The 25,950-nt window shown below is 50.7% G+C and overlaps 1 protein-coding gene across 7 annotated transcripts in view; it reads left to right on the forward strand.

The window, feature by feature from the left end:
* The window catches only part of GPATCH2L (G-patch domain containing 2 like), a 54,763-nt gene extending 31,325 nt beyond the window's left edge, over positions 1 to 23,438 (forward strand). For 3 of the 7 annotated variants that reach the window (XM_008272010.5, XM_002719634.6, XM_089322417.1), the window contains exons 8-10: positions 1,543 to 1,628; positions 16,008 to 16,102; positions 20,946 to 23,438. In XM_008272010.5, coding sequence (XP_008270232.1) covers positions 1,543 to 1,628; positions 16,008 to 16,102; positions 20,946 to 21,106 — 342 coding nt within the window. In that variant the 3' untranslated portion in view covers positions 21,107 to 23,438. The remainder of the gene's footprint in view (positions 1 to 1,542; positions 1,629 to 16,007; positions 16,103 to 20,945) is intronic. The other 4 variants (XM_017349462.4, XM_051826214.3, XM_008272013.5 and 1 more) reach the window with 3 other exon arrangements.
* Positions 23,439 to 25,950: the final 2,512 nt, after the last annotated feature.

A 25,950-nucleotide genomic window follows, 5' to 3' on the forward strand; every position in this document is an offset into this window, starting at 1 on the left:
AGAATGAATCTCATCTGCTCAGGAGTTAGCTCAGCGCCCGAATCCCGAGCTGAGAGGTGCTCTGGTGAGGCCTGTGCGTGCAAACAGAAGGTGCAGCTACTTTGGGTGAAGTGGGGTTGAGGCCTTGAAGCCTTGCCCTCGTGGTCTTGTGCCTGGCCACCCTGGGAGGGGCCCTCAGCGTAGTTAGACCTTTGAGGAGGGGTTGCAGTTGAGCTTTTTGATCTTTGAGGTGGGGGTTGCTTTGTCTCAGTGAATAGTTGTCATGTTGATGAAGACTGACAGGTAGAAATTCTCAGGCTTCCTGTTGCTTAGCGTTTTTATTTTGACTTCTTAGTAGCTTATTGATAACTCTCGTAGGCTTGGTACTTTGATTGTGAATTTGCTATTTCAAAATGAACTAGAGCCATGGAAGACATGAGGGGGTGGATGGTATGAAGATACGTAACTTGGATTGTAAGCTCTGTACCATGACATATATTAAAACAGTATATAAAACACATTTTATGGAAACATAGTAAGGATAAGGCTGAGCAGAAATGATTGATATAAAGGAAAATACTAAGTAAGCAGGAGGTGGTGGACAGGTCAGACCAAAGTCCTGAAGGCACTGTGTGAGAGTCCGCAGCTTGGGGAACTGTCCACGGGAACAGCAGCCACGTTGGCCTCAGAGGAGCTGGAGGCAGAAGGGGACCCGTGGTGACTGCTTAGTCCATCAGAGGGACTGGAGGGCCACAGGGTGTGGACTGCTTGCCCAGAACCATGCAGCTGGTGGACCGGGTCTGGAACCTCTGTGGCAGATAAAGCAGCTGCTTAGTTTGTATTCTTTTTAAGTTCTTTTGAAGTTGCCATTCAAAGTTCTCCCAGTCTTAAGATGTATTAAGTTAGGGACTTCAAGTCCAAAGAAAGCTCGCAAGCACGAAGTGAGATGCTTTCATCTGTAGGAGCCCATTTGATCCTCACAACCACCTTCTGAGGTCAGTAGATGCTTTACAAATGAGAAATGAAGTTCCTTTAAAGCATGGTTTCAGTTAGCCTTTGCAGCATCCTGTAAAGCGAGTGAGACAGAGGCGGTACGCAGACTCACAGAGGAGGCAGTGAAGCTCAGAGATTTTAACACAGGCAACTCCGTGGTAGACTGGGACTTACCAAGTTCGGTATTCCAATTCTTAGTCTAGTTATCTTCCCACTGTACCTAAAGAAACAAGGTCCAACACTCACTTGATAGCAGCAGGCAGAAGTTCCTGTTACGTCAGCTGGAAAGCGCTGTCCTGGGCTGCTTACGGGATTCCCGTGTAGTAGAAGTAGAAGCTTTTGAACAACTGGTGCTTAACAAGGAGTCCTTTTTTTTTTTCTTTTTCTTTTTGAGGTGTGCTAGATCAGGGATGGTGCGTCCGTGGGCAAACTCTTCAATACAGGCCCCTTTATCCCCGGGTGTCTATATCTGCCATGGCCAGAGAGTTGGGCAGTCAAAGAGCGAGGCAATCTGGTAGGAGAGAGGGTTTCTCACACGCCTCACTGAAAGCGTCCTGTTTCGTCCTGCAGTGTAACCCCCTCTCCCCGCTGTACTCCCTGGGTGTTCTTGCTGATGCTTCTCACCGAAGATGCTCACCAGCGCACTGCTCTGCCAGGTACTTGTCTTCTGGGTGCTGATTTTCTTTCTTTAAAAATGATATAACATGTGCTTTTTATTTATTTACTTCTTTGAAAGGCAGTGAGAGAGTGACTGAGTGAGGGTACAAGAGCATGCCCCCATCTGCTCGTTCATTCTCCAAAGGACCACAATGGCCAGGGCTGGGCCAGGGCAAAGCCAGGAGCTGGAAGCTCAATCCAGGCCTCCCTTGTGGATGGCAGAGACCCAACTACTTGAGCCTTCCAGGGTGTGCATTAGCAGGAAGCTGGGGTCTAGAGAGTACCCTGAACTTGACCCTGGCACTCTGATCTGGGGTGTGGGCACCCCAAGTCTCTTAACTGCTGTCAAATGCCTGCCCCAAGTGGCTGTCATGTTCTTGTGAGTAATACCATATTCCTTTTTATAATACTTTGTTATAAAGAATGTGTGTAATATCCATTTATTCCTTACAACAGCTTTTGGAGATAACTAGGTTTTAGGGAGGTGGGAACTGAAGCAGAGTAGTGAAGTCTCTTTCTGTGGTCACGTGGCTAATATGATTGAGTTTCAACTTTGACCTAACTCTTCCGGCTCCTATTTCATATTATTTCTGCTGCTCAAAGCTCCATCTTCAAAGAACATTATTAATGTTCCCTGCCGTGACCTGCGCAGCCCTGCATAATCTGACTCCTGCCTACGTGTCCAGGCTCCTTTCAGACGATGCTGCCCCTCTCTGGGGGAGAGGGCCGGCTGCGCCAGGGAGCCCCATTTTGTTCTTCAAAAACAGCAGCCCTCCCCTGCCTCTGAAGCTTTCCTCTCGTTCTCTTTGCCTGGAAAGCCATCTTTGAGCTCGCGTCCGTCTCGGCTCAGGTGCCGCCCCCTCAGGGAGGCCTCCGGGGCCATCCTGCCGAAAGGGGCCACCTCCAGCACCCCGTGTTCATTAGCTGTTTGCCTCCTCTGCAGTCTGTAATGAATTTACCTAAGAGTTTATCTTGGGGACTTTTTTTTTTTGGTCTTTTACATCTCCCCCTTCCTAGTGAGCCCCCAGCCCCTCTGTGTGATGCCACTAGGCGTTCAATGTACATTTATGCTAGGCTTCTCAGTATAAGTTCTCTTCATGTAGGTAACACAGGGAGTCAGTGTGATTTCCGTGGTGGCATCCCTCCCGTAGCAGGATCATATGCACAGAAAAGCCACTAACGGGCTGGACCACAGAGCTTCTAAAAATTAATTAACAAATTAATTTTACTTACTTGAAAGAGGGAGAGAGAAAAAGATGTGTCTTCCGTCTGCTGCCTCATTCCGTAAATGCTGCAATGGCCAAGGCTTGGCCAGGCCAAAGCCAGGAGCTCGGGATTCAATCCAGGTCTCCCAATTCAGGTGTTCAAAGAGTTTATTTCCAGCATGACAATGATTTTGTTGTTGTTGTTGTTTTAAAGATTTTTTATTTGTTTGAAAGAGTTAGAGAGACACACACACACACATACAGAAAGAGATCTTCCATCTGCTGGTTCTCTCCCCAAATGGCCGCAACAGCCAGAGCTGGGCTGATCAAAGCTAAGAGCCAGGAGCTTCTTCCGGGTCTCCCACATGGTTACAGGGGCCCAAGCACTTAGGACATCTTCTGCTGCTTTCTCAGGCCATTAGCAGGGAGCTGGATGGGAAGTGGAGCAGCTGGGATTCAACCAGCGCCCATATGGGATGCCGACACTGCAGGTGGTGGCTTTACCTGCTGTGCCACATTGCCAGCCCCACAACTGCCTTTACGGAATATTACAGTGAAAGCCAAGAGCCTGGGGTAGGACTGTAAGTTTAAGGTAACACTATATATATATATATATACTGTACATATATTGATGTGTTATTATTTTTTTTTAAAGATTTTACTTATTTGAGAGGTAGAGTTACAGACAGAGAGAGGGAGAGAAAGAAAGGAAGGTCTTCCATCCACTGGTTCCCCCTCAAATGGCTGCAACAGTTGGAGCTTGGTTGATCCGAAGGCAGGAGCTAGGAGCTTCCTCTAAGTCTCCCATGCAGGTGCAGGGGCCCAAGCACTTTGGCCGTCTTCTACTGCTTTCCCAGGCCATAGCAGAGAGCTGGATCTGAAGAGGAACAGCTAGGACGTGAACCGGCACCCATATGGAATGCTAGTGCTGCAGGCAGTGGCTTTAGCCGCTATGCCACAGCACTGGCCCATCTAATAAATTCTGAAATATGTTCTTAGATTCGGGGTGCAGCCTGCACCCAGAAATTATTCTCATGGATGCAGTGAGAACTTGTACTAGAGGCTGTAATAAAGAGCTCTGTCTCAGCCCACCGCCAGTGGAGCGGTGGTGTTTCACAGGGAGACTTTTGTGTAAAGAGAGACCGTCGTAAATAGTGCTGCTAAGGAGGTGGGATGTTGTTGGACGACACAGACTTCTTCAGTAGCATACTGCGTGTGCATCATTCATTCATGCACTGACTCCCCACCGTGAGCCGGGCTCTTTGTTTAGATACCGAAGGAGCTTCTGTTCCCGAGGGATAACGGGGCGGAAATTGACAATTAGGCTGGATGCTCGGAAGCAGGAGCCGGGCTCGTGACTCTGAGGCTCAGGGAGGTTGTCTTAGGGGTGATGGTCGCAGGCTCTCTCGGGAGGCACAGATTCCGTCTGTAGGAAAGCTGTCCTCTGGCTTCTTGTCTCCCCACTCAGTCTCATGCCTGTGCAAGACTGTGTAAAGAGCACACGGAGCAGCCCACCACCGCGGGAGGGGCAGAGGGGATTTCCCTGGCCGCTGCCCTCTGCCTCTGCCACCTAGGCAGTGCCGTGGCGCCATCACTCTCCAAGCTCTCACCAGGTTTTCTGTTGCTCTGAAAAGCCTCCTCCCGGCAGGCCTGGCTGGCAGCACCTTGTTTCTCTGTGTATCTCATTATCTGCGTTTTTATCTTCGCTCTTACTGGGGAGTGCTGGTGCTGGACTTAGACACACAAGGCAGTCTGGGGCCTGCTGCTAGTGCCCTCGGCTCTAGGAGAACGTGGCCTGTTGCTCGAGACCATTGCTGTGGCAGTGAGGACAGAGAACGTGCGCCGGGAGAGGGCCTCTTTGTCCTCCCTCCCAGGCCGCATCCCCAGAGCAGTAGACTCGCACGGTGTGGCATGTGGGAAGGTTCTGTGGGGGCAGGGCAAGTGCACTTTTAACCCTGTGTGTCTTCATTATCTTAGCCTTAGAAATTTGTTATTGTTTCTGTTTTACCTATATCGCTCTGGAAGCACATATTTATATTCCGTGTGTGTGTATCACGTGTATCAAGAGCGTGTCCTCAACTTTTACTCCCCCGGGGGTTGCACCGTCAGTAGTTTGGCAAGCACTGCTCTGTGGGAGATGATCAGCGCGGGTTTTAGGACGTGCAGACGGTGGCACGCAGCTCTTGGGGCCACCCCGCCCTCCTTGAGCAAGGGCTCAGCGCAGAGGGCACCGTCTTGCTCCCCTGCAGCGGACAGATGAGGTGGCCCTCAGGCCTGCAGTGGGCGTGGGCACGAGTGGACAGTGGACAGAAGCCCGGCCTGCAGAAGAGCGGGTAAAGGAGCAGTGGTAGAGGGCAGAGGCAGGTGCCTGACTGTATGAAAGCCGTTTCGAATGGAAATTTTATCTTTCTCTTGTCCCATTTTATTTGTAGTAGGAAAAGATTTCTTTCAAAGTGTCCGGGTAGCATTGGGAATTTCACACCCATCATTAGAACGATTTGTGTATGTGTGTGAGTGTGAGTGTGTGTGTGTGAGAGTGTGTGTGGTGACTATGTTATCATTAGTGGTATAATTTTATTTTGCGAAGAGAGAAGTGTTTCCTGTTTTATCACAGCTTTCCCCGAGGAGGGCTGGTGTATTAATTTGCTGTATTGCCTCCTGGCTGTTCCCAGGCTGTTTTTCCTCTTCATCATGGAATTTTTAATGGCCCTCGTGCCTCTTGGGAAGCATGTGAGGAAGAGGTCCTGAGGGAGCGCTTCCCTTTTTTCACATGCCTATAATTACTCTCCTTTAAGAGCACAAAGAGTTTGATAATCATGCTGAACGACGAAGGGTCCCTCCTATCGGCTCACAGGGCTGAGCTGCTTCTCGCCTGGACACTGCCAATTACAGTCTCCCAAGCACCCCACTACACCTGACGGCTCCCGAGTGACCTCCTCTATTCCAGGGCAGGCCTAGGGGCCACTGGGGGCCGATGAGTGGCCTCAAGGCACTCTGCTGTTTAGTATGTTCATTGTTCGAAACAAATCAATGGTGGGACTTTACGTTTAAGCTAGCGCTATATTGATGTATTACTTATTTATTTTTGAGAGGTAGCGTTACAGACAGGGAGAGACAGAGAGAAAGGTCTTCCATCCGCGGTTCACCCCCTAAATGGCTGCAACATTTGGAGCTGGGCCAATCCAAAGCCAGGAGCCAGGAGCTTCCTCCAAGTCTCCCATGCAGATGCAGGGGCCCAAGCACTTGGGCCATCTTCTGCTTTCCCAGGCCATAGCTGAGAGCTGGATCGGAAGAAGAGCAGCCAGGATACGAACTGGCCCATATGGGATGCCAGCACCACAGGCGGAGGCTTAGCCTATTATGCCATAGCGCCAGCCCCCTTGATGTATTTAATATAACGCAGCCCAGATGGAAGGGGGAATTTGGTCTTTGCACCATTGATGAAGAGAATTTAGAAATACCACCCTAGAAATACTTAAGTGTCGGGGTTTTCAACCTTGCTGTTGCTTTGGAATCACTGGAGAAGCTTTAAAAAAAAAAAATCCATTCTGGGACCCCCCTCCAGAGATACTGATTTAATTAGACTGGGTGAGACCCAGGCATGGGCATGATTCTAGAGCAACCCATGTGACGAACACGCAACCAGGGTTAAGAACTAGTGGCTGAAATGCATATGGTTTCATGACTGATGCTTTGTGATTGCTTAACAGGGACTTCCGTTCCATGATTGGCATGAGCTCTGTGCCTTGCTGTTGTGTGCGTGGTGCCTGATGGGAGCTAGAACTCTGGACTCCTCATAGCGTTGCGGGACCTCCCACAGGTGAAGAAGAGCGTTAGGACGTGGCACGGTGCCAGCACAGTTGTTCATAGAAGGTGAGGCGGGTGGAGGCTCGTAGGGGTAGTTGGTGGGTGTGTGGATGAAAGTCCGAAGCCAGCTGGGTTCGGCTGTTTTGGCTGCTCACGTTGGGTTTGCTGTGAAAGTAGTAATGCTTGGTGCTGGTATTAAAAATTGCTGCTGCTCAAACAGCAGATGGTGTAATTGGTGTTCAGACAGAGGCAGTGGTATTGTTGTCAAGGGCACAGCCACAGATTTGTAATGAGGAGACAAGTGCTGTAGGCAGCTTTTCCCACAATGAGAGACTGATTGATCGTGAAGGCTGGCTTCTCCTGCCTCCGTTACCTGTGGAGCAGCACCCAGGGCTGAGCAGTCGCTGCGTCTCTGTGCTGCCCCGGTTGAGTCTTCGAGTGTGTCATGGAAGTGTCGCGTTTTCAGCTCTCCTGGCTTGTCCTGTGCTGTGGTGGCGATTTGGTGATTTCTCACCACTTCCCATTTATCCTTCTTTTTAAGTTCTGCAGTAGCCAAGCGCTTGCTTGATATCCTCTTTTCCTGGAGGTCAGCTTCCTGTATAAAATGCTATTTTGCTTTTGAGAAATTTTATTTTCAGTTCTGTTAGAGACAGCAGACGCCGCCAGCCTGGCACGCAGATGTTGTACATTTTCCTTAACAAGTGAATGGAAACGTCTCTCGGTTTCTAACGTTTTCTTTCCAGTCCATGAGATAACGGCTGTGTGCAAAATGAGGCGAAATGTGTGGGTGCTAGTGCGAGGCAGACCCCGGTGAGAATCCAGGCTTTCCCTGGGCAGGTGACGGAACCTCCCCCCAGTATCGCAGTTTCCTTGTCTTATATTTTGATTGATTGATTTGAAAGCAGAGAGGCAGACAGAGCTCCCACCTGCAGGCTCACCCCCCAGATGTCCACAGCGGACAGGGCTGGGCCACGCTGAAGCCAGGAGCTGGGAACCCCGTGCAGGTGTCCCACATGTGTGGAAGGGACCCGCGGGCTGAGCCAGCAACGGCTGCCTCCAGAGTGGGCATCAGCAGCAAGCTGGAATTGGAAGTGGAGCTGGGACGTGGACCAGCTCTCTGATAAGGTTACCTGCTGCACTATGTGCCCGCTCCAGTTTCCTTAGCTTTGAAATGGAAATAGCTATACTTTTCTTACTGGACTAGTGGGCATCAAAATGAAAGGAAACGTGTAAATATTCCACAGAATAGTAGCGAAGATTATTTTTGTCTTATAATTCCCACCCTACTCTGTCCTTAGGATAGTTTCAATTTTAAAAACTTGGTGTTGGCTTCCAGAGTGGTTGTCTAAGGAGATGTACTACAGAGAAAAAGAGAGAGACCTTTCTGCCCAGTACAGAGTGGAAATGTGGTAGGCTGAGCTCATTGTAATTCATTTTATCTGTTCACAGCATAGTGATCTGCATATCAGAGTTCTGTGCCCAGCTGGCTGTGCCACTTGACAAGGAGTTTCAAAGAGCAAGAAGAAGACTCAATTCATGCTATTAATTTTGACCTTTGGAGCCATAATAAACAGCCTCAGGTTTTACCCCAGGGCTCGGGGAAGAACCTTTTATTAGTGCTCTATCTGTCGGGAATGCTATGAAGTACAGCAGCCCCTGCTCACCCCCTTAGTGCCTGGGTTTCAGCCCTGTGTGGGGAGACGGTGCTGCTGGACTGCTGTCCGCAGGGTGCCGGGGCCTGGGGGAGCCGCGCGCGCTGTGCCGCACAGCCCTGGAGTCCTTTGCGCTCTGCTGGAGGGTCTTGTGTGCCCACTGTGGGCATCTGCCGGCCGAAGTGGAGTGATGACAGCCTTCTCTCTCTGGTTTTCCGTTGTCAAATGCCCATCTTTCCAACAGATGGGCAACGCTCTGCTCCTGTGGCTGGCCAGAGCAGCTCCACGATAGCCCGCGTCGACCTGGCCCAGGGCCCTGGGACTGAGGCACAGGCTGCTGGGGTTAGAGATGAGCGAAAACCACTGGCGGCCCTGCCAGGCGCTCTTGCTGTTAGACGAGCCTGCTGTTTCCTGCGATCATTTTGAATTTGCGCTCCCTTGTGGCTCGCGGTGTCCTAGGCCTGCATCTTTCCCCAGGTGCAAGTCTGTGAGAGTGTTTCCCCTACTGGTGTTTAAGAATGTCAGTTGACCCCTGGAGAGGGCTCTCTGCCTCCCTGGATGGCCTCCGTCCCCCCGTTTTACCCAGCACTTGACTACTTCTCTGATGACAGCTCAGCATCTTGGGTTATTCGTTCTTTACTTACAAAGCCGCCCTCCTCCTATGTGTGAGCTGGGCACAGGGGCTTGGCTCACTCACTCGTGTCCATGCCAGCCGCGTCCAGCATGGTGTTCTCCACAGGCCAGGCCTCCCTCTGTTTCTGTCAGGAATCACTGAGGTGAACAGGTTAGTAGTTAAGGAGAGGGCCTGGGATGGACGGTATGTATGACCTCTGGTTCTTAGGAGCATTCTTTTCTTCCCCCCATGTTACTTATTTGTCTGTACTTAAGGAAAAGTACAGCAAATCCATTTTTGCACATTAACTTTTATTTCTATTTCATGCAAAAAAATGAACTTCTCAATGGCTTTTAAAAATCAGAGTTTTGAAGGTGAACTCTTCCTTAAATGAGCTTGCCACCGGCAGAGGGAGGCCCTCTTCCCTCCTTACCACTGACTGTAAACATCTTTGTTCTAAATCCAAAGCACTCACTTGAGCTATTTTTTTTTTATGCCAACGTATTCATTCTATTAAACATGCATGTATTTCTCAAAGTAATTTTTTTCCCCTAAAAGTACATTCCTGCCCCAGGGACATAGTGATCTGCCCAGTTTCCTAAGTAACACTCGGCAGCAGCAGCTCACCTGATCTCTCCGTTTCCTGCAGTAAAGCATAAAGTAGACATGGTGTGTTTATGCCTGGATATACAGAATACGCTTTCAATTAATTGCTAATCCTTAGCATTCACCTTCACGCCCATGGTAAGAATCTAGTGACTTTTTCTCGAGTAAGAATTGTTTTAAAAGCATTATTTGTTGCTTTTCATGCTCATGCCCACTTCCGCTCCTGCACCCCTAATGCATTCTTTTTGGCAAGTGCCCCCTGGGGGGGGAGGACATGACCCCGTGAGGGGAGGGGCTGACCCAGCACTGGTGCTGCGAGAGAAGCACGTGTCCCGAGTGCCCACTGGCTCCGAGCTCCAGCCAGACACCGAGCGCCTGTCTGTTCCCTAGGTCGATTGCTTGTCTCCTGGAGAACAGTGTTCTTATCACAATTTACATTCCACCTTCCCCATCCTGCTCTTTAGGTGAAATATTTACGTCTCTGTTATGGACCAGATTGGCTCTGAGAATTTGGTGGATTTTTTTTATTTGTACATTTGAGAAGTAGAGAAGGAGACAGAGACAGAGAGACTCCCCGTCTGCTGATCACTCCTCAAATGCCAGCAGCTGGGCCCAGCTGAAACTACGGGCTGGAAACTCAGTCCAGGTCTCTGAGGGTGGCAGCCACCTGAGTACTTGAACCATCTCCTGCACGAAGCTGAAACCAGGAGCTGGGATGGAATCGGTGCACGTGACAGGCACATTTAGACTGACCTGCAGGAGTGAACCTGCCTTGTTCCTGCTGCCTCAGTAGTTCTGTTGTCTATACTCTGCAACCTAAAGCATTGTACAGTTGTAAATGGTACAAGATCCATCCAGGCAGAGAGTGTCTTATCCTTGTACCCTTAGGGTCCTAATGCAGTTCTCTCTCTCTCTCTTTTTTTTTTTTTTTGGTATGATTTATTTATTTATTTATTTGAAGGTCAGAATTGCAGAGAGAGAGAGAGAAGAAGGAGAGGCAGAATCAGAGAGAGAGAGAGAGAGAGAGAGATATCTTCCATCTGCAGGTTCACTCCCCAGTAGGCTGCGATCTCTCAGGCTGGGCCAGGCTGAAGCCAGGAGCCAGGAGTTTCATCCAGGTCCCCCTAGTGCAGGGGCTCGAGGACTTGGGCCATCCTCCATTACTTTCCCAGGCACGTTAAGCAGGGAGCCGGATCAGAAGTGGAGCAGCTGGAACTCGAAACGGCACCCATATGGGATATCGGTGTTGCAGGTGCTGGCTTACACCACAACGCCAGCCTCCCAGTGCAATTCTTGCACTGACTACATGTTCAGTGAACTTAGTAAGTCATGAAAGAAGCACAGAAAAACCTGATGAACAGAAAGAAATAGTCCACGCACGCAGTGGGTTAAGCTGCCACCTGTGATGCCGGCATCCCATACTGGAGTTCTGTTTGGAGTCCCAGCCACTCTGCCTCCAGTCCAGCTCCCTGCGCATGCACCTGGAAAAGCAACGGATGATGACTCAAGTACTTGGGCCCCTGCCATCTACATGGGAGACCTAGACGGAGTTCTGGGCTCTTAGCTTTGGCCTGGTCCAGCCCCACACTTTATGGAAACATTTGGGGAGTGAACCAGTGGGTGGAAAATCTCTCCCTCTCTCTGTGTCTGTCATTCTGCTTTTCAAATAAATAAAATAAATCTTAAAAAAAATCCATGTAGAAATACATTCCTTTACATGACAGCAAAGTGAGTTATTGACTTAATATGCTTTGTTGCTTGGTTTCTTTAGAAAACCTTTTCTTTCCTAACTTATAACCATTTGAAGGATTTAGAATGTTTGAGGCAGCAGGAAGTGGGAGTGGGGTAGTAGATCATTGACTGCAAAGGGAGTAACAGGCCAGAGGCTTGAGAGTTGGGGGCCATTTTATGGGGGGACAGTTAACCCTGAAGCACTGCACAATACTCAGAAAGAATGGGATAACCCTATCCTAGAGGGACAGCTGGGCCACTGAGGCCACCTCGCCCCTAAGGGCGCTGCAGAAAACGGTATACACAACAACCTCTAGGCAGAATAATAAATAAACAGTACTTTCATTTTATAAAATAAGCATTTAAAAACACTGTATTTCTGGGGCCGGCGCTGTGGTGCAGCAAATTAACGCCCTGGCCTGAAGCGCCGGCATCCCATATGGGCGCCGGTTCGAGACTCAGCTGCTCCACTTCAAATCCAGCTCTCTGCTATGGCCTGGGAAAGCAGTAGAAGATGGCCCAAGTCCTTGGGCCTCTGCTCCCATGTGGGAGACCTGGAAGAAGCTCCTGGCTCCTGGCTTCAGATCAGTGCAGCTCTGGCCATTGCAGCCAACTGGGTAGTGAACCATTGGATGGAAGACCTCTCTCTCTCTCTCTCTGACTCTCTGTCTGTGTAACTCTGACTTTCAAATAAATAAATAAATCTTTAAAACAAAATAGAAAGCAAAAATTGTGTATACTTAAAAAAAAACCACTGTATTTCCAATGAGATGGTTAAAAACATAAACACATTGGTACATAAATGGTTTCAGCTTTTACATCAAAATGTCATTCTTTGAAAATGTGAGATGAGAGTTACTAATTCTGAGTGGACATTTGGCTTAGCGGCTAGGATGCCAGTTCAGGCTCCCACACTGGAGCGCTTGGATTTGGTTCTCTGGCTCTGGCTGCTGATGCAAGCCTCCTGGGAGGCAGTGGGACGCTTCACGTGTGGGTTCTGAGAGACCTGTGCTGAGTGCCCAGTGAGTGATTTCTGCTTCAGCTGTCGCTGGCATTTGGGGAGTAAAATAGTGGATGGGAGTGTTTCTCTTTCTCTCTCTCTCTGTTTCTTCCTCTGTCTGCCACTCAAATAAATAAATATTTAAAAAGTTAGTGACTTGCTCCATGAAAGCGTTGATTACGTGGGCCCTTAGCCATGTTGCTGACATGTGGAGCTGTGCAAATGATGGATGAGTTGTAAATGAAAGGCAGTCATTATTTAATTCAGCCCAAGTGGATACTCTGAGAATTAATATCTTAATACCCTTTTGAGTACTTTCCTTATGCATCTCATTTTGCATCTGTGTCATAAAACTCCACATATTATAAATATTGATCTTGAAGAAGCAATGCTTTTTAATTAAGCTTTCTGTTGAAGGATAATACACCTACAGAGAAGTGTACCCGGAAACAGACACTTTAGGCATTGTCACGGAGTCACAGCCACGCCACCAGCATGTGGATCCCGAAAATGACCATCCCTAGGAGGCCCCTGTGCCTCCGCCAGTCACTGTCCCTCCTCCCCACAGCCCCTCTGCCAAGCCCGCCACCCTCCCAACAGCCGGAGCATCGTTCAGTCTAAGCAGGGTTTTTCCCGCTTCTTCCAAGGCATTGGAGCCTCCTATCTCGGGCGTCAGGCAGAGGAGAAGGTGTGGTGGACCCACCACCCTCCTCGCTTGGGCTCGCTGCTCCGTCTGAAGCACTGAGGGCAGCGTGATTGAGTCGGGCGGGGAGCAGTTTGAGTCCCATGTGGCTCAGCCCTCGCTGGCGGGGAAGGTGGCGCCTGGGTCCCGGACGTCCCTGTCGCTGCTCTTGGCACCCAGGAAGGCCGTCTTGCAGCGGCTCCTTGCCTCTGCCTCTGTCTTAGCTTCTGGGGTTCCCCTCCGCTCATCCCCGGCTCTGGCTGCCTCGGCCCTGCTGGCTTCTCTGTGCGTTTATTCTGGAGTCAGCAGACTCGTGCAGACCTGGTCACCGAGCGATGCGAGGTGTGGGAAGGGCACCGTTTGCCCTCCTGACACCTGACACATCTGTGAAGATGGACTGTTGAGATTTCCGGAGTCAGCTATCCCAAGGCGTATTTAACTGAAAGCGAACTCTCTCTCCACCCAGGAGGGTGGTCAGTCAGGAATCTGGATGGCTCCCCAGCCGCTGGCTTTGTACTGTGAATGTCAGCCCTCAGCATTCTTCGCATTCTAAAGAATTTCTGAGGGTTTAAGTGACATTTTTGTGTTTCCCTGTTTCTAAGTGGAAATGATTCTTGGGCCTTTGCTATTGAGAGAAACGACAGAGTGAGAGAGTGCACGGGTGTGTGCCAGAGTTGACACCGTGAACTGGTTAGGCTGGGGGCCCTGTGCCTACGGACGTTTGTCGGTCAGCAGTTGTCTCGTGGTACAAGCCCTTGTGCACCAGGGCGCCTGGGTTTGTCTGAAGTTCAGGTTGAAGACTGTTAAGCTAGCAGACTTGGCACATCCAGGACTGCCAATTAGGAAGTCATCTGGGATAATTGTACCAGATTTTTACTTGTTGTATACTTTGGCTGTTTCTTAAACTGGGGTAACAGAGACATAATACAAGCTTTGTCATTTTTAACTACTTGTAAGGGCTTTTGGTTTACTGGTTATGTGGCTACTTGGGATGCCTGCACACCCTATCAGAGTGCCTGGGGTTCAGTCCCAGCTCTGCTCTCTGTTCCAGCTTCCTGCTGATGTGCACCCTGGGAGGTCCCAGGTAATGACCCAAGTGGCTGGGCCATCCACGTGGGAGACCTGGATGGGGTCCTGGCTCCTGGCTCCAGCCTGACCATCTCCAGCCGTTGAGGGCATTGGGGAATGAACCAGTGGGTGGGAAGTCTGTCTGCCTTTCAAATAAAATAAATAATTAAAATTTTAAGATCCTACTTTTACGCATTCAGTTGACCATTTGATTTCTAAAACATTTATTCACATCCATTTGCTATTCTAGTCAAGAGATGTTTAATGAGGATCAGCAGTGTGCCTTGTGCTGAGGGTGACAGATCACTGGAAAATTCTGAAAGAAGAATAAATATGGTTCCTGTGCTCGTGAGATAAAGCCTCATTAGGGAAACAAGATCTGTGTGCACCAGTTAAATAGTAGTGGTAGACGGGGCTCAAAAGCTGGCCCTTAATCGGGGTGAGATCTGTCTAGTTTGTGAGGAAAGAGGAAGTGGGGATGTTGCCAAACAACACCCCAAACTGGTTGGAGGCGTTGCTATAGAACCCCCAAACCAGGTGCACATGCCTGAGGTACAGAAAGCCAATCCCTGACATCGGGATGGAGGAAGAGAGGAGGTGTTTACTGCAAAGTGCAGAGCAAGGAGCTGGCCAGCTATCGCGTAATTCCCAGGCTCCCCGAGGTGCTGTGGAAGTGGAGGTTTTTGTAGAGTGAAATTAGGGCTACAGGTGCGTGATCAGCTTGTATTCCTGGTTGGTCAGTGGAACTCGTAACCTTCCTTTGATTGGTCAGTGTTGCTGTGCTCTTTATGACAGCCAGGGGGGCTCCAGTTGGTCTGGGGACTACATGAAGGTGGCAGTTACAGTCTGCCCGGACCTGGAATGCCCCTACACAAACCACCTCGGGACAACACTGGCCATCAAGGTTCTTAGCTATTGCAAAAGCAAATGACTCCTTGAGTCCAGCGATTAGAACCCTGAAGGCCAGCTAGATCACTGCCTAGCTCCCTTTGATAAAGGCAAGCAAGGACGTGCTGGGCTAAGGGGACACGGGCGGCTGGGGCCGGGAGCTAAAGCAGCACACAGCCATTTCAGTGTTCAGTCCATCATCTTTCAGTCTTCTGCATTTCTAGCTTTGAAGCACTGAGTATTTTGTTTTCTAAGTAAACTGAATACTCAGATAAGAGAACACGTTATTAGCACATCGTTAATATTTTTAAGTTAAAATTTAAAAATTTTAAAAGTCACAAAAACTGGCCGGCACCGCAGCTCACTGGGCTAATCCTCCGCCTGCGGCGCCGGCACACCAGGTTCTAGCCCCGGTTGGGGCGCCGGATTCTGTCCCGGTTGCCCCTCTTCCAGGCCAGCTCTCTGCTGTGGCCCGGGAGTACAGTGGAGGATGGCCCAAGTGCTTGGGCCCTGCACCCCATGGGAGACCAGGAGAAGCACCTGGCTCCTGGCTTCGGATCAGCGTGGTGCGTCGGCCACAACGGCCATTGGAGGGTTGAACCAACGGTAAAGGAAGACCTTTCTCTCTCTCTCTCTCTCTCACTGTCCACTCTGCCTGTCAAAGAAAAAAAAAAGTCACAAAAACCAAACTTCAATTAGCCTGTGATGCAGACAGAAGTAACAATCCAGATTGATGTTGGTAGAAAGGTTAAACTTCCTGTGAGATTCTATGAAAAACAAGTTCTGTGCAAACATCTGTGTTCATGCAACATTCAACTTTTCATTATATTACCACTTGGGTGAGTTAAGAAAATGGAAGTTACAGTTTGTATGAAAAATAACTACAAAAATTGGTACGTAATGAAACACATTTTTATTGAAATTAATCCTGAATGCTACTTCTCTGTGGTGGATAAAGAATGAGTTCTGATTAGTTCTGCATAACATTGTGCCGATGCTTACGGGCCAAGATGGCGCCTGTTTGTTAGCGTCCCTCTGTGATGGGTCATGATGTGACCTGGGCCGAAGGCGAGGTCTTACGAGAAGTCACAGAGCTGAAACCACGTTTTCTCTTCTGTGTCTGCAGACAGGCCAGTGTGCACTGGGCACCGCCGTGCTCCCGCGACATCAAGAGGAAGCGGAAGCCCACGGCCGCGGCGCCTCCGTCCAGCCCCGCTGCAGGTGACTGTGGGCCCCTCCCCTTGCTGAGCACCGCCCGGTGACAGTGTGCCTTTTCTCCTAGTCTGTGGGGTAAGGCAGGGTGTTTGGTTCCCAGTTCACGTGGGAAAACTGAGGCTCTGAGCAGTCAGTCGCCCAGTTCTCTGTGATGCTCACGTCTGTGCTTTTCCACCCGGAACTGGAAACTCTCCTCTGGCTCTCCGCAGCCGCGGCCTGTCGTCTGGGCTGACGTGCTGGCAGACATGAGAATCCGCCCACCTGGGCTGGCACAAGGAATCACCTGGGTTGATTTACTCCTTTCCTGGAGCACACAGTGCGTTTCCTCCATTTTTCTGTAGAGTGCTAATATTTGCTGGTTGTGACATTTCTAACCAGAAAGTTTTCAGGTTTAAACATCTTAGTTTTCTGCGCAAAAGCTATACTATTTGGTAGAAGCCAAAGTAGTCATTGGGGACAGGCATTTGGGCATGGCGGTTAGGCTGCCCCCAGGGACACCAGTGTCCTGTATCAGAGTGCCTGGGTTCAAGTCCTAGCTCCTCCCCTTCCAATCCATCTCCTTGCTAATGTATACCTTAGAGGCAGCAGGTCATGGCTCAAGGACTTGGGTCCCAGTCACTCATGTGAGAGACCTGGAGTTCTAGGCACCTGGCTTTGGCCTGATCCAGCCCTGGCTGTTGGGGGCATTTAGGGAGTGACTCAGCGGGTGGAAGATGGGTTTCTGTCTTTCTCTGGCTTTCTCTCTCTGTCTCTCTCTCTCTCTTCCTTTCAAATAAAATGAAGACAAATCAATACATTTATTAAAAAAAAAAAAAGTGGTAGTCACCTTTGGCAGAGGTGGTGACCCTGAGAAGGCACAAGGACACTGGGGGCGGTGGGAGAGCTGTGTGAGGTGGACGAGGCGGGGTGACCTGGCTGGTTACAGATGCGAAGATTCTGGAGCTGCACCCCTGAGCTTTCTGTACTCGACGGCATCTGTGTTGTCCTTGAATGACACAAAGGGATAGTTCCACATCCATGCCAGTGAGAATATTGGATGTTGCGGATTTGCTAGATTATTTTTTTCCCTCAGAAAATACTGTGAATTATGGAGATCGGAGCAGTTGAGGAGAAGAGTGAAGCACCCCTCCCTGCCTTTCTTCTTTCCCCGCACTCGGGAGCGGAGCCCTCTGAGCCTGTCTTCAGGGTGCGCCTGGTGGTTCATACTGCCCGGCCTCAGCACAGCTCCAAGGAGTTTGTCTCTTTTTCTTTTCTTTTCTTTTTTAAGTCCTTTTTGTGGGGCCAGGTCCCTAGCTATACACTCACACATATTATCTCATTTAATCTTTGAGACAGCTTTATAACACAGATGCCGCTTCTCTTCCCGATTTATACCTAAGAAAACTGAGTCTTATGTCACTCCCCCAAGGTCGCACGGGGGTAAATTGCAGCGTCAAGATCAGCCCAGTTTCCCCGTCACCGTCACCGCAGGCCCTGCCTCTGTTGTGCACAGTGGGACAGATTCCAAACCACGAGCCCGCGCGGACTCACAGCCTCTTCCTGTCTGTGGCAATCAAAGCCGGAAAGCAAACCCACCTCCCTTCTGTCCACGTGTCCCCTCCGTAATATCGGGCTTCTATTTTGAGCCGTCTAGCCTTTGTATGAGGAGAACCCCTGGGAAGGGTGTAAAACCCTGCCCCGTCCAGATTCGAGGCGGGAATGCCCGCGAAGGCACTGGACGAGACCTGGGCCTCGGGCCGCCCCCGCCGCGCCCGGCCTCCCTTCTCACTTGTTGACCGAGCCCTGCCTCACCGAGCAGCTTGCGTTTCCCTGCCCACACCCCGCGTGCCCCGTGGAGGTGAAGGACGTAGCCTGAGCCCGCACCATCAGTCAGTAGAACAAATGGGCTTGCTCTGCCTACCATCGGGCCATCTCGGATTCCACCTCTTTTATAGAAATGAGTGATGAAGAGAGGCACGTCCCGCTCTGCCGCCGTATTAATACGCATCAGGGGCCAGCGCCTGGCACTAAATCACGCTCCCGCGTACATCCGTTATCGACTCCTCACCGGCGTGATGAACACGACTGCAGATAGCGGCTTCCTTGTGTCATTCTTTATAGGATTTTCCTAAAAGAATAAATAGCTCAGATCTCTGCCAACACTCTCCCCTGTCACGGTGATGAATTCAGCTTCTTCCTTAAGCATGCGGCCACAAATCTTCTCCCTTCCCCTCCCCCACGGGCGGGAAGTTGTGAGTTGAAATTGACTGAATTTAAAGATATTAATAAGGCTCCAGAGAGGAAGAGCAGGGAGGAAGGGCACACCCCCTCTGCTTTCTGGACTATTGGTAACAAAAAGCCTGAGGAAAAGGGTGTCAGGTGGACCCTCCCGCTGGGGAGGGCGTCTCGTCTTTCTCCGCGTGCGCGTGGGCCTCGGCCTCGTGCTGCAGGGACTGACGGGTGTGTACTGCGCAGAGCCACTCCCTGCACCTGAGTGAGTCCGTGCACAAGCCTGCTCCTAGGGCTGATGCACCTGAGCAGGGATTTCCCACCTCATGCTGAAGTGAGCCACCTGTACCTGCTTCCGGGAATGTCCTTGGCAGGGGGCGGGAGAGGGAGGCCCCCCCCTTTTAAAATTTGAGAAAACATAGCTGTAACAAACATCGGGAACTCAGAGGAAAACCAGACCTCATTTCCTTGAAGTGACCTCCTTCAGCAGGGGGTGCACCACAGCTGTTAGCATGCCGGTTGCAGTCCTTGCACAAGTGAATTCGGGGCTTTTGGGAGAGAGGAGTGGGGGTAACCAGAGACTCTGTTCCGAGTCTGCGCCGGTTCGGCTGCTCCACGAGCCTCTCCTGACCTGCCCCTGTGGGATGGGGTGTGTGGCTTTAGAGCATCACCCGGAAGGGAGCCTCACAGGTGATCCGCTAATGCGTTGCGTCAGATTCCGAGTCCCACGCCAGCGATGCGAGAGATGCATGCCCAGGGCAGGGATTTCTACTGGATTTGCTGACTGCTCGACCCCCAGCATCTAAGAGAACGCCTAGCACATAGAAACAGCGCAGTAGATGCCTGTTGTGTGGACGAATTAAGAGCCTTGAAGTGAAACAGTTACTCTGCTGTGGTTGGATTCTATGGTTCTGTTCTAGGACTCTTATCTCATGAGGGTTCTTTTTTTTTTTTAATTTTATTTTTTAAACTGCAGAAGCAATTTTTTTTTAAGATTTATTTATTTGAAAGTCAGAGTTATACAGAGAGAGAAGAGGCAGAGAGAGAGAGAGTTCTTCCATCCGATGGTCCACTCCCCAAATGGTCGCAACAACCGGAGCTGGCTGATCCGAAGCCAGGAGCCAGGAGCTTCTTCCTGGTCTCCCATGCGGATGCAGGGGCCAAGCACTTGGTCCATTCTCCACTGCCTTCCCAGGCCACAGCAGAGAGCCAGATTGGAAGAGGAGCACCCGGGACTAGAACCGGCACCCATATGGGGTGCCGGTGCCGCAGGCGGAGGATTAACCTGCTGCGCCACAGGCCGGACCCCCCACCAGTCATCTTAAAAAGATTATCTTTTAAGTCTTTCTACTCTCCTCAGAGGAGACAGCCATGCCGATTCTTGTTTGTTACTTTTCATTCTTTTCTTTTTCAAGTAGTTTTAACAGACATACGAGGGTACTTCTAGAAGTCAGTGGGAAATAGAATTAGAAGATAAGCTTATTTTTGGTGCAAAATTATTTTTTTAAATCATGCATACCAGTGAGTCAGTGCACAAGCCTGCTTCTAGGGCTGATGCACCTGAACAGGTCTGCATATTAGGAAAGAATTGTGCACGGATTTCAAAAAGCTTTTTATACCAAAATAAACCATCTTTTAACTCTTTTCCCACAAATGTGTAGAAGCATCCTTGTACGTGCTATAGATGAGCTTTCAAGGTGTTTTACGTTAGCCTGCAGTAAGAAATAAGCATCTGAGGGGATGTGTGGGTACACATGCACACCTGCAGTAAGCCCTGGGTGTGCTCTGATAATTGTCGCTCTTATTTCACTGAGGGGGGGTGGGGGGGGCTGCTCCTGGCCCACTACACCGCCTGTGGCCAGCAGTTTGAAAATGACTGCTGTGGGTTACACCCCTGGAGGGAAGGTGCTGGGTGACAGGATAGGATGAACCTCGGCTGTGCAAGATCTTGCCGGATGTTAGTGCGTCTGTGTTGTGTTTGTCCCCAGCAGGGAGCTCGGTGCTGACAGGCTTGTGCCAAAGGTCTGCAGGGTAGCCCTGTGCGAGCAAGAACTGCCGTGCAGCAGAGGTGTGGGCGTGACCTTGGTGGGGAACCCTGGCTGATTGTGTCACTGCCCTGTCAGTTTCCCTGTACCGCATTTCCTGGTGGCACTGACACACTAGAGGCATGGGGTGCGTCAGGAAGAATACGGGGCTTGGGGCCCAGGGTCTGAGTTTGGATCTTAGCACATAACGAGTCCTGTTGTGTCCCTGGACGATTTGTCCCACCCGTTCATCTCATCATTTCTTAATCCGAGAAATGGAGCTGACAATATCGCTGCACAGGTCCATGTAAGAAAGAAGACTGCGTTGTAGCACTGAAGCAGTGGGTGCTTAGGACGTGGTGTTCCCAACAGGACGCATCCCTTGTACCAAGTTCACCCAGCTGTCCCATTAAACCCATTTTCTCAGATGGAGAAGTCGCTATCTCACTTGAATCTCACCTTTATTTATTTATTTATTTAGTAAAGTAACAAGAGAACCCTGTGGCCACTTGGATTCATAGAACGCAGAATCCAAGGACTAAGGAAATGTTGCTTCTCCGTCTCATTCTCATTTCTCATCCTGACTTGTCTTGATTTTTTCCCTCCCTGTTGACCAGGTCACGTGGACGCCATGGAGCCAGCCACACCAGCACCACAAACCCAGAAGTCGCCCCCCTCAGAGTGGCTGGGCAGGAGCCTTGCCACAGAGAAGGCCACCGACTGCCCTCCGGCCACCTTTTTTAAAGCCCCGCAGGAGAAGAGCCCTGGACACAGCTAGAGAGCCCTGGGCTGGCCGCCCGGTGATGGCCGGCACTGGCCGGTGCCTCTGCATGCCGCGTTCCTCCTGCCCGGCGTCCCCAGTGCGCTCACCGCCCCGGCCGACCGCCAGCAGAGCGCTCTTCTAGAAACCATGTTGTGGATCTCGTTTTTTAATTAGCAGAGTACTGAGGCGGCAGTTCTTTAAAAAGAGAGAGAGAGAGAGAGAGCAGGTCATCTATGCTATACTTACCACGTTATTATTGCTAGTCCAATGTTTACCTGCAGCTCTGTTTACAGAACTGTTGCTTTTTTGTAGGTGTGTCTTTGTTCTTGGAAAACTAGTAACTGCTTTTGCATACGTTTTGTGTAGCGTTTTTAATATCCTTGAGGGAGTCCCAAGCCTGTAGCCATTTCTAAGCAGGAGCAGATTTGCATAGCGAGCTAAGGCCTGTGTGGAATTGCGTTTGCGGGAGATCCGGCTTTCCCTTGAGCCTGGTTTCTGTCCACTGAGTGCCAATCAGATAAACGCAGCAGGTTCTCGGTTTGGGACCTCAGAAGAGACACCAGCAGCACGGGGCTTTGGAACTTCCTCCACCGGCCCACGGATGGCCCGGGGGTCACCAGCGGCGTGTGGCACTGCTCATCTACAGCGCTCCTGTTCTACCGAGGGAGGGCCTTTCTGCCCAGATCCACAGAGGGGCGCAGCGAAGACGATGGGGCGGGTGTATGGTGTACGGCGAACTTGTAGCCAGCGGGTTATGTCTTACTTCACGCCCCTGTGCCAGCCTTTCTGTCCTGTTAGTATCATGGGTCAGCAGCCTGCAGCTGGAATTCATACTCAATTCTGGTCAGGGCTCCTCGGGCCGTGCTTTGGGAAGGAGAAATGTCTTGGTGACACGCCTGCACACTGGCCGTGTTTATGACTGCTCAGCTGCACGTAGAGCTACATGTACAGTCGGGCCTGAAGTTGGCTGCTCCGTTGTCAAGATGAGGAATAACTGACTGCCTGGAGCCGCAGGGGAAAAGCCACGCTTTCTAGAAAGTATTATCGAGAGCGTCGCTCGCGCAGGGGCCTGGCGGACAGAGGCTCTTTGTTTGCACGAACTGAGCGCTTTGACTCTGAAGTGCATGGAAGCCGTTTGCTCTCTGCGGGGGTCATGTCGCAGAGGGACCCCTCTCCTGGACCTGGTTGCCTGGTGGACAGTGCCTCCTGTCCCCAAGTGCGATTGTCACTCTCCCTGCACACTGTCTTGGTGGGCTGGCTCTTCTCTCGTGTTCCCTCTAGGAATTTTGGTTGGCGGTGAAGTAGGGAGGTGGGCGGGCCTGAGTCCAGTTGGGAAGCGGCCTCAAAGCCAAGTTCGCATAGCACTTTATGTAAGACTGAGGGTGTGGCGCTTGTCCACAGCGAGGAACACCATGGAGGAAGGGGCAGATGGAGACTGTGGGGTGAGGGGATGACTGCCACGGCTGGCCCAGCATCCCTGGGAGCCAGCCCTGGTGCTCAGGTGGTGGTGGGCGCACTTGCCCTGTGGCCCGCGCCCACGTCTGTTGAGTAGACACGAGCACTCCTGAGTTGTTTTCATCTGACCTGGGCAACGACTCCTGACACACTCGATTGGGTTGGTGGGTGAAATCTATGGATATTTCTATTTTTTGCCTTTGTGCCAAGCTCTGTGGCTCACACAGATTTCTCCTGTTAAGACTCCGCAGTTCCGGCGGCAAAGGTGTTCCAACATCTGTCCTCATGATTCTGTCCTTCCTACCTGGGATTAAAAATAATCTGTGTGTGCAGCCTTACTTATACTTTAACCAGCTCTAAGAAGTCATGCGATGTAGAGAGATGGAACCCATTACAGGACCGAGCGACTTGTGTAAAATCATACAGCGAAGCCAGGGCTGAAGCTTTTAGGCTTTCTCTGCCCTGGGTTTCATCTCGTTTCTCACTGATAGACCTGAGTCCATCCGAGAGCTCTATCTGTGAAGTTTACTGGGGATGTTTACCATCAAGTTCTTGGGGGTGCTACATTTTGAATACTTTGAACAGGGGTCGCACAAGATGCCAATACCTCCCCGTAACAAGTGGCAAGGAGACAGGTGCCTGAGCAAGCAGCCTTTAAGCTCACAGCGTTGTAAAGTGTGCTCCCCGCTTTAAGGTTCCGTATGTGCAAGCTTAAGGAATTATTAACCAATTTATTCCACGTGTTTTCTGTGCTAACCAATTGGGAGAGGATAACAGTGAAATGTATGTATTTTGAATTTTAAAGTTTAAATTTTTTTTATATGGCACAGTATATAATCTCATGTATTAAGAAAAATCTGTTTACCTTTCAAGAAAAGAGCTTGTTTGAAAATCAGGCCTCGCGATCCGTGCCGGAGAAGCCGATAGCATGACGCATTTGGAGGCGGGTCCTCGGGCGCACGTGTGGCAGCTGCAGCAGCAGCAGCAGCAGTGGCAGAATCCCGCACTCCTGCGCAGTTGGGGGGCCTGTTTCACGCCAGCTGGCCTGCACACTGCCTGTCTGAATCCAGTTCACCTTGGGTGTTTTCCACAAGGGGGCAAATGTCAGGACCTTCTCTGCTTGCACGAGGACCATTCATGAAAAGTTAGTTGGACTTTAGAGTTTAAGGGCATTTGAGATTCTGCGTTTCAGACGCGTTACTTTAAAGGAACAATCTCATTGTCATCAAAACTCTTGTGTTGCTTTTTGGTAAGTGCTGAGAAGGAAGTCGGTAGCTGTATACCTGGTACGGATTTGGAGCGGCAGAGTGTAATTGTTACTGAGGGGTGTGGGTGGGACATAGGCCACAGATTTAGCCCTGAATTCTTGAGAAACCAGTTGCAGCTGGAAATCCCGGATGACACTGCTTTGCTGCACGATGCAGTAGGCAACAGTCAAGGCCGTATGCTCAGCAAAACAACCGGAAGCTGAGCACTGCGCCGTCTCTGAAGCTTCTGACAGTGTTTGCTAAGTGAGGCTCCAAGCCCAGCACAAGTAATGAGAGCGGTTAGGGATCCCAGGCTGACCGGGTAGAGCCTTGCAGGTGGGACTTACGGCCGCTCCACGTCCATCCATACCACAGAATAGAGGGACAAGGTTGTCACCGAAGTCACAGAGCGCCGAGACGGAGATGGGGCTGGCGTGGCCATTGCCGATGTCTTGGGCTCTCCCCAGTGGAAGTCTGGTGATGGCACAGTTCCTGGTTTTTGCTTTATTTTGGGCTCGCTGCTGTGGTTCTGAGCCACATGCTTTTCTCCCCTCAGGGAAACGGCTGTGTAAAAATCTTGACGTTGGAAACTATTCAGTGTCCTCCGTGTCTTGGGAACCCTACCTGAGCTGGGGTGAGAGCGGAGGACTTGCTCTGGCAGCTTGGGGGGTGGGAGGGGAGGTGGGAGAAGCAGTTTGTCTTGTCAACCCCTCCTGTGCAACACTTGAGCGCTGGTTTTAGTGGTCAGCGTTTCTTGTATCCCACTGTTGTCGCGGCATTCAGGACCTGCCCCATCAGAAAACTGGTGCAGAGCGGTGGGTGAGGGAAACGGGGAGTTGCACCAGCAAGCACTGTGCACACGGGGCATGGAGATGCTGTCTCGTACGCTGAGATCACAAAAAGATGAACTCGGCACCGGCCTGGAAGTGGCAACGTGGGTGGGAAATGGAGAAGAGCGTGGATTGTAAGCTTGCTAAGCCCAGCAAGATCAGCTTAGAAGAAGGAATTTCCCCGCTGCTGCAAATAGACGTAGTAAGCACCCGGCACCATCGCTGGACGTGGGGAACGCAAAGGTTCAATGCATCAGTGAAGAAGCGCCCCACCATGGAAGCAGTCTCAGCAAGGTGGGCGAGGGCGAGGGCTGGCGCTTAGGGCAGGCCCTGGACCGCCAGCAGCAGCCGGAGCACGCCTCCCCTCCACCAGACCTGGGCCACAGACTGCAGGCCAGGCCTTGCAGTCTCACGTGCTGCCCCAGGGTGCTCCGGCGGGTGCTGGGGTCAGAGGCACGAGGCTGTGCGGTAGAGCTCTGTGGCACTTCCAGGTCTCTCTGTCAGTAAAGGGCTTTTGACTAGGCTGTTTCGCAGAAACTGGTAATCCTTTATTACATACAGATTTATGTATAAATATATATATATGCATTTCCCTACAAGCTCCTGAGAATCTTAAATACCAAGATGATGAGGGAGAAAATGCCATCAAAGCCATGTTGAGACTGATGGAAATAACTTTTTAAAAATAGCAAACAACTTTTGTTCTCTGAAGAATGGTCTCTTTCTGTGTCTGGCGATTGGCATGTGTGTGGCCCTGTGTTCCCAGGATCTGCTCAGTGGCCCTTGGCTTCAAGGGCAGTGTCATTGTTTTCCAGTGTGGTGGTGATGAATGGTTCCTTAAAAAATGGGGAAAAATTGTGGTAGAGGAGCCCAGCCTGAGTACATAGCAGGTTTGTGACAGATACCTGTGGAGTTGCTGGAGTCGTGTGCTAGTACTTTGGCCCAGTACTGAGAGTGTGGAAAAATCGATTTTCCGGGATGCCACTTAGTCACACCTTGCCTGTCTTACATCTCAGCGAGTCCTCTGCAGGGGTTGGGGACCCAGGGCCCGCTCACGCCGATTTCTGTTGTCTGCAGGCAGCGTGGCAGAGCTAATCTTCTAAAATTCTCATCTTCAAGCTTTGAGAAGCAGTCGCACCATCTTCTTACATTTTCTCTGTGTTAATCCAGCTGGATCGGGACTTACCCGTGCTTGCAAACACATGCTCTGCCTTTGAGAGAGCGCGTGTGGCTCGGGGTGAGGCGTTCCCGGAGCCCCGCAGTGCCGTCCGTGAGCTGCTGCTGGGAGGCTGCTTAGCCCTCATTGCCAGAATTAGACAGGGAGAGA

This window comes from Oryctolagus cuniculus, chromosome 20 (genome assembly GCF_051225735.1).
Source record: "Oryctolagus cuniculus isolate XC-2025 breed Fujian yellow rabbit chromosome 20, ASM5122573v1, whole genome shotgun sequence".
In the NCBI taxonomy this organism is placed as follows: domain Eukaryota; kingdom Metazoa; phylum Chordata; class Mammalia; order Lagomorpha; family Leporidae; genus Oryctolagus; species Oryctolagus cuniculus.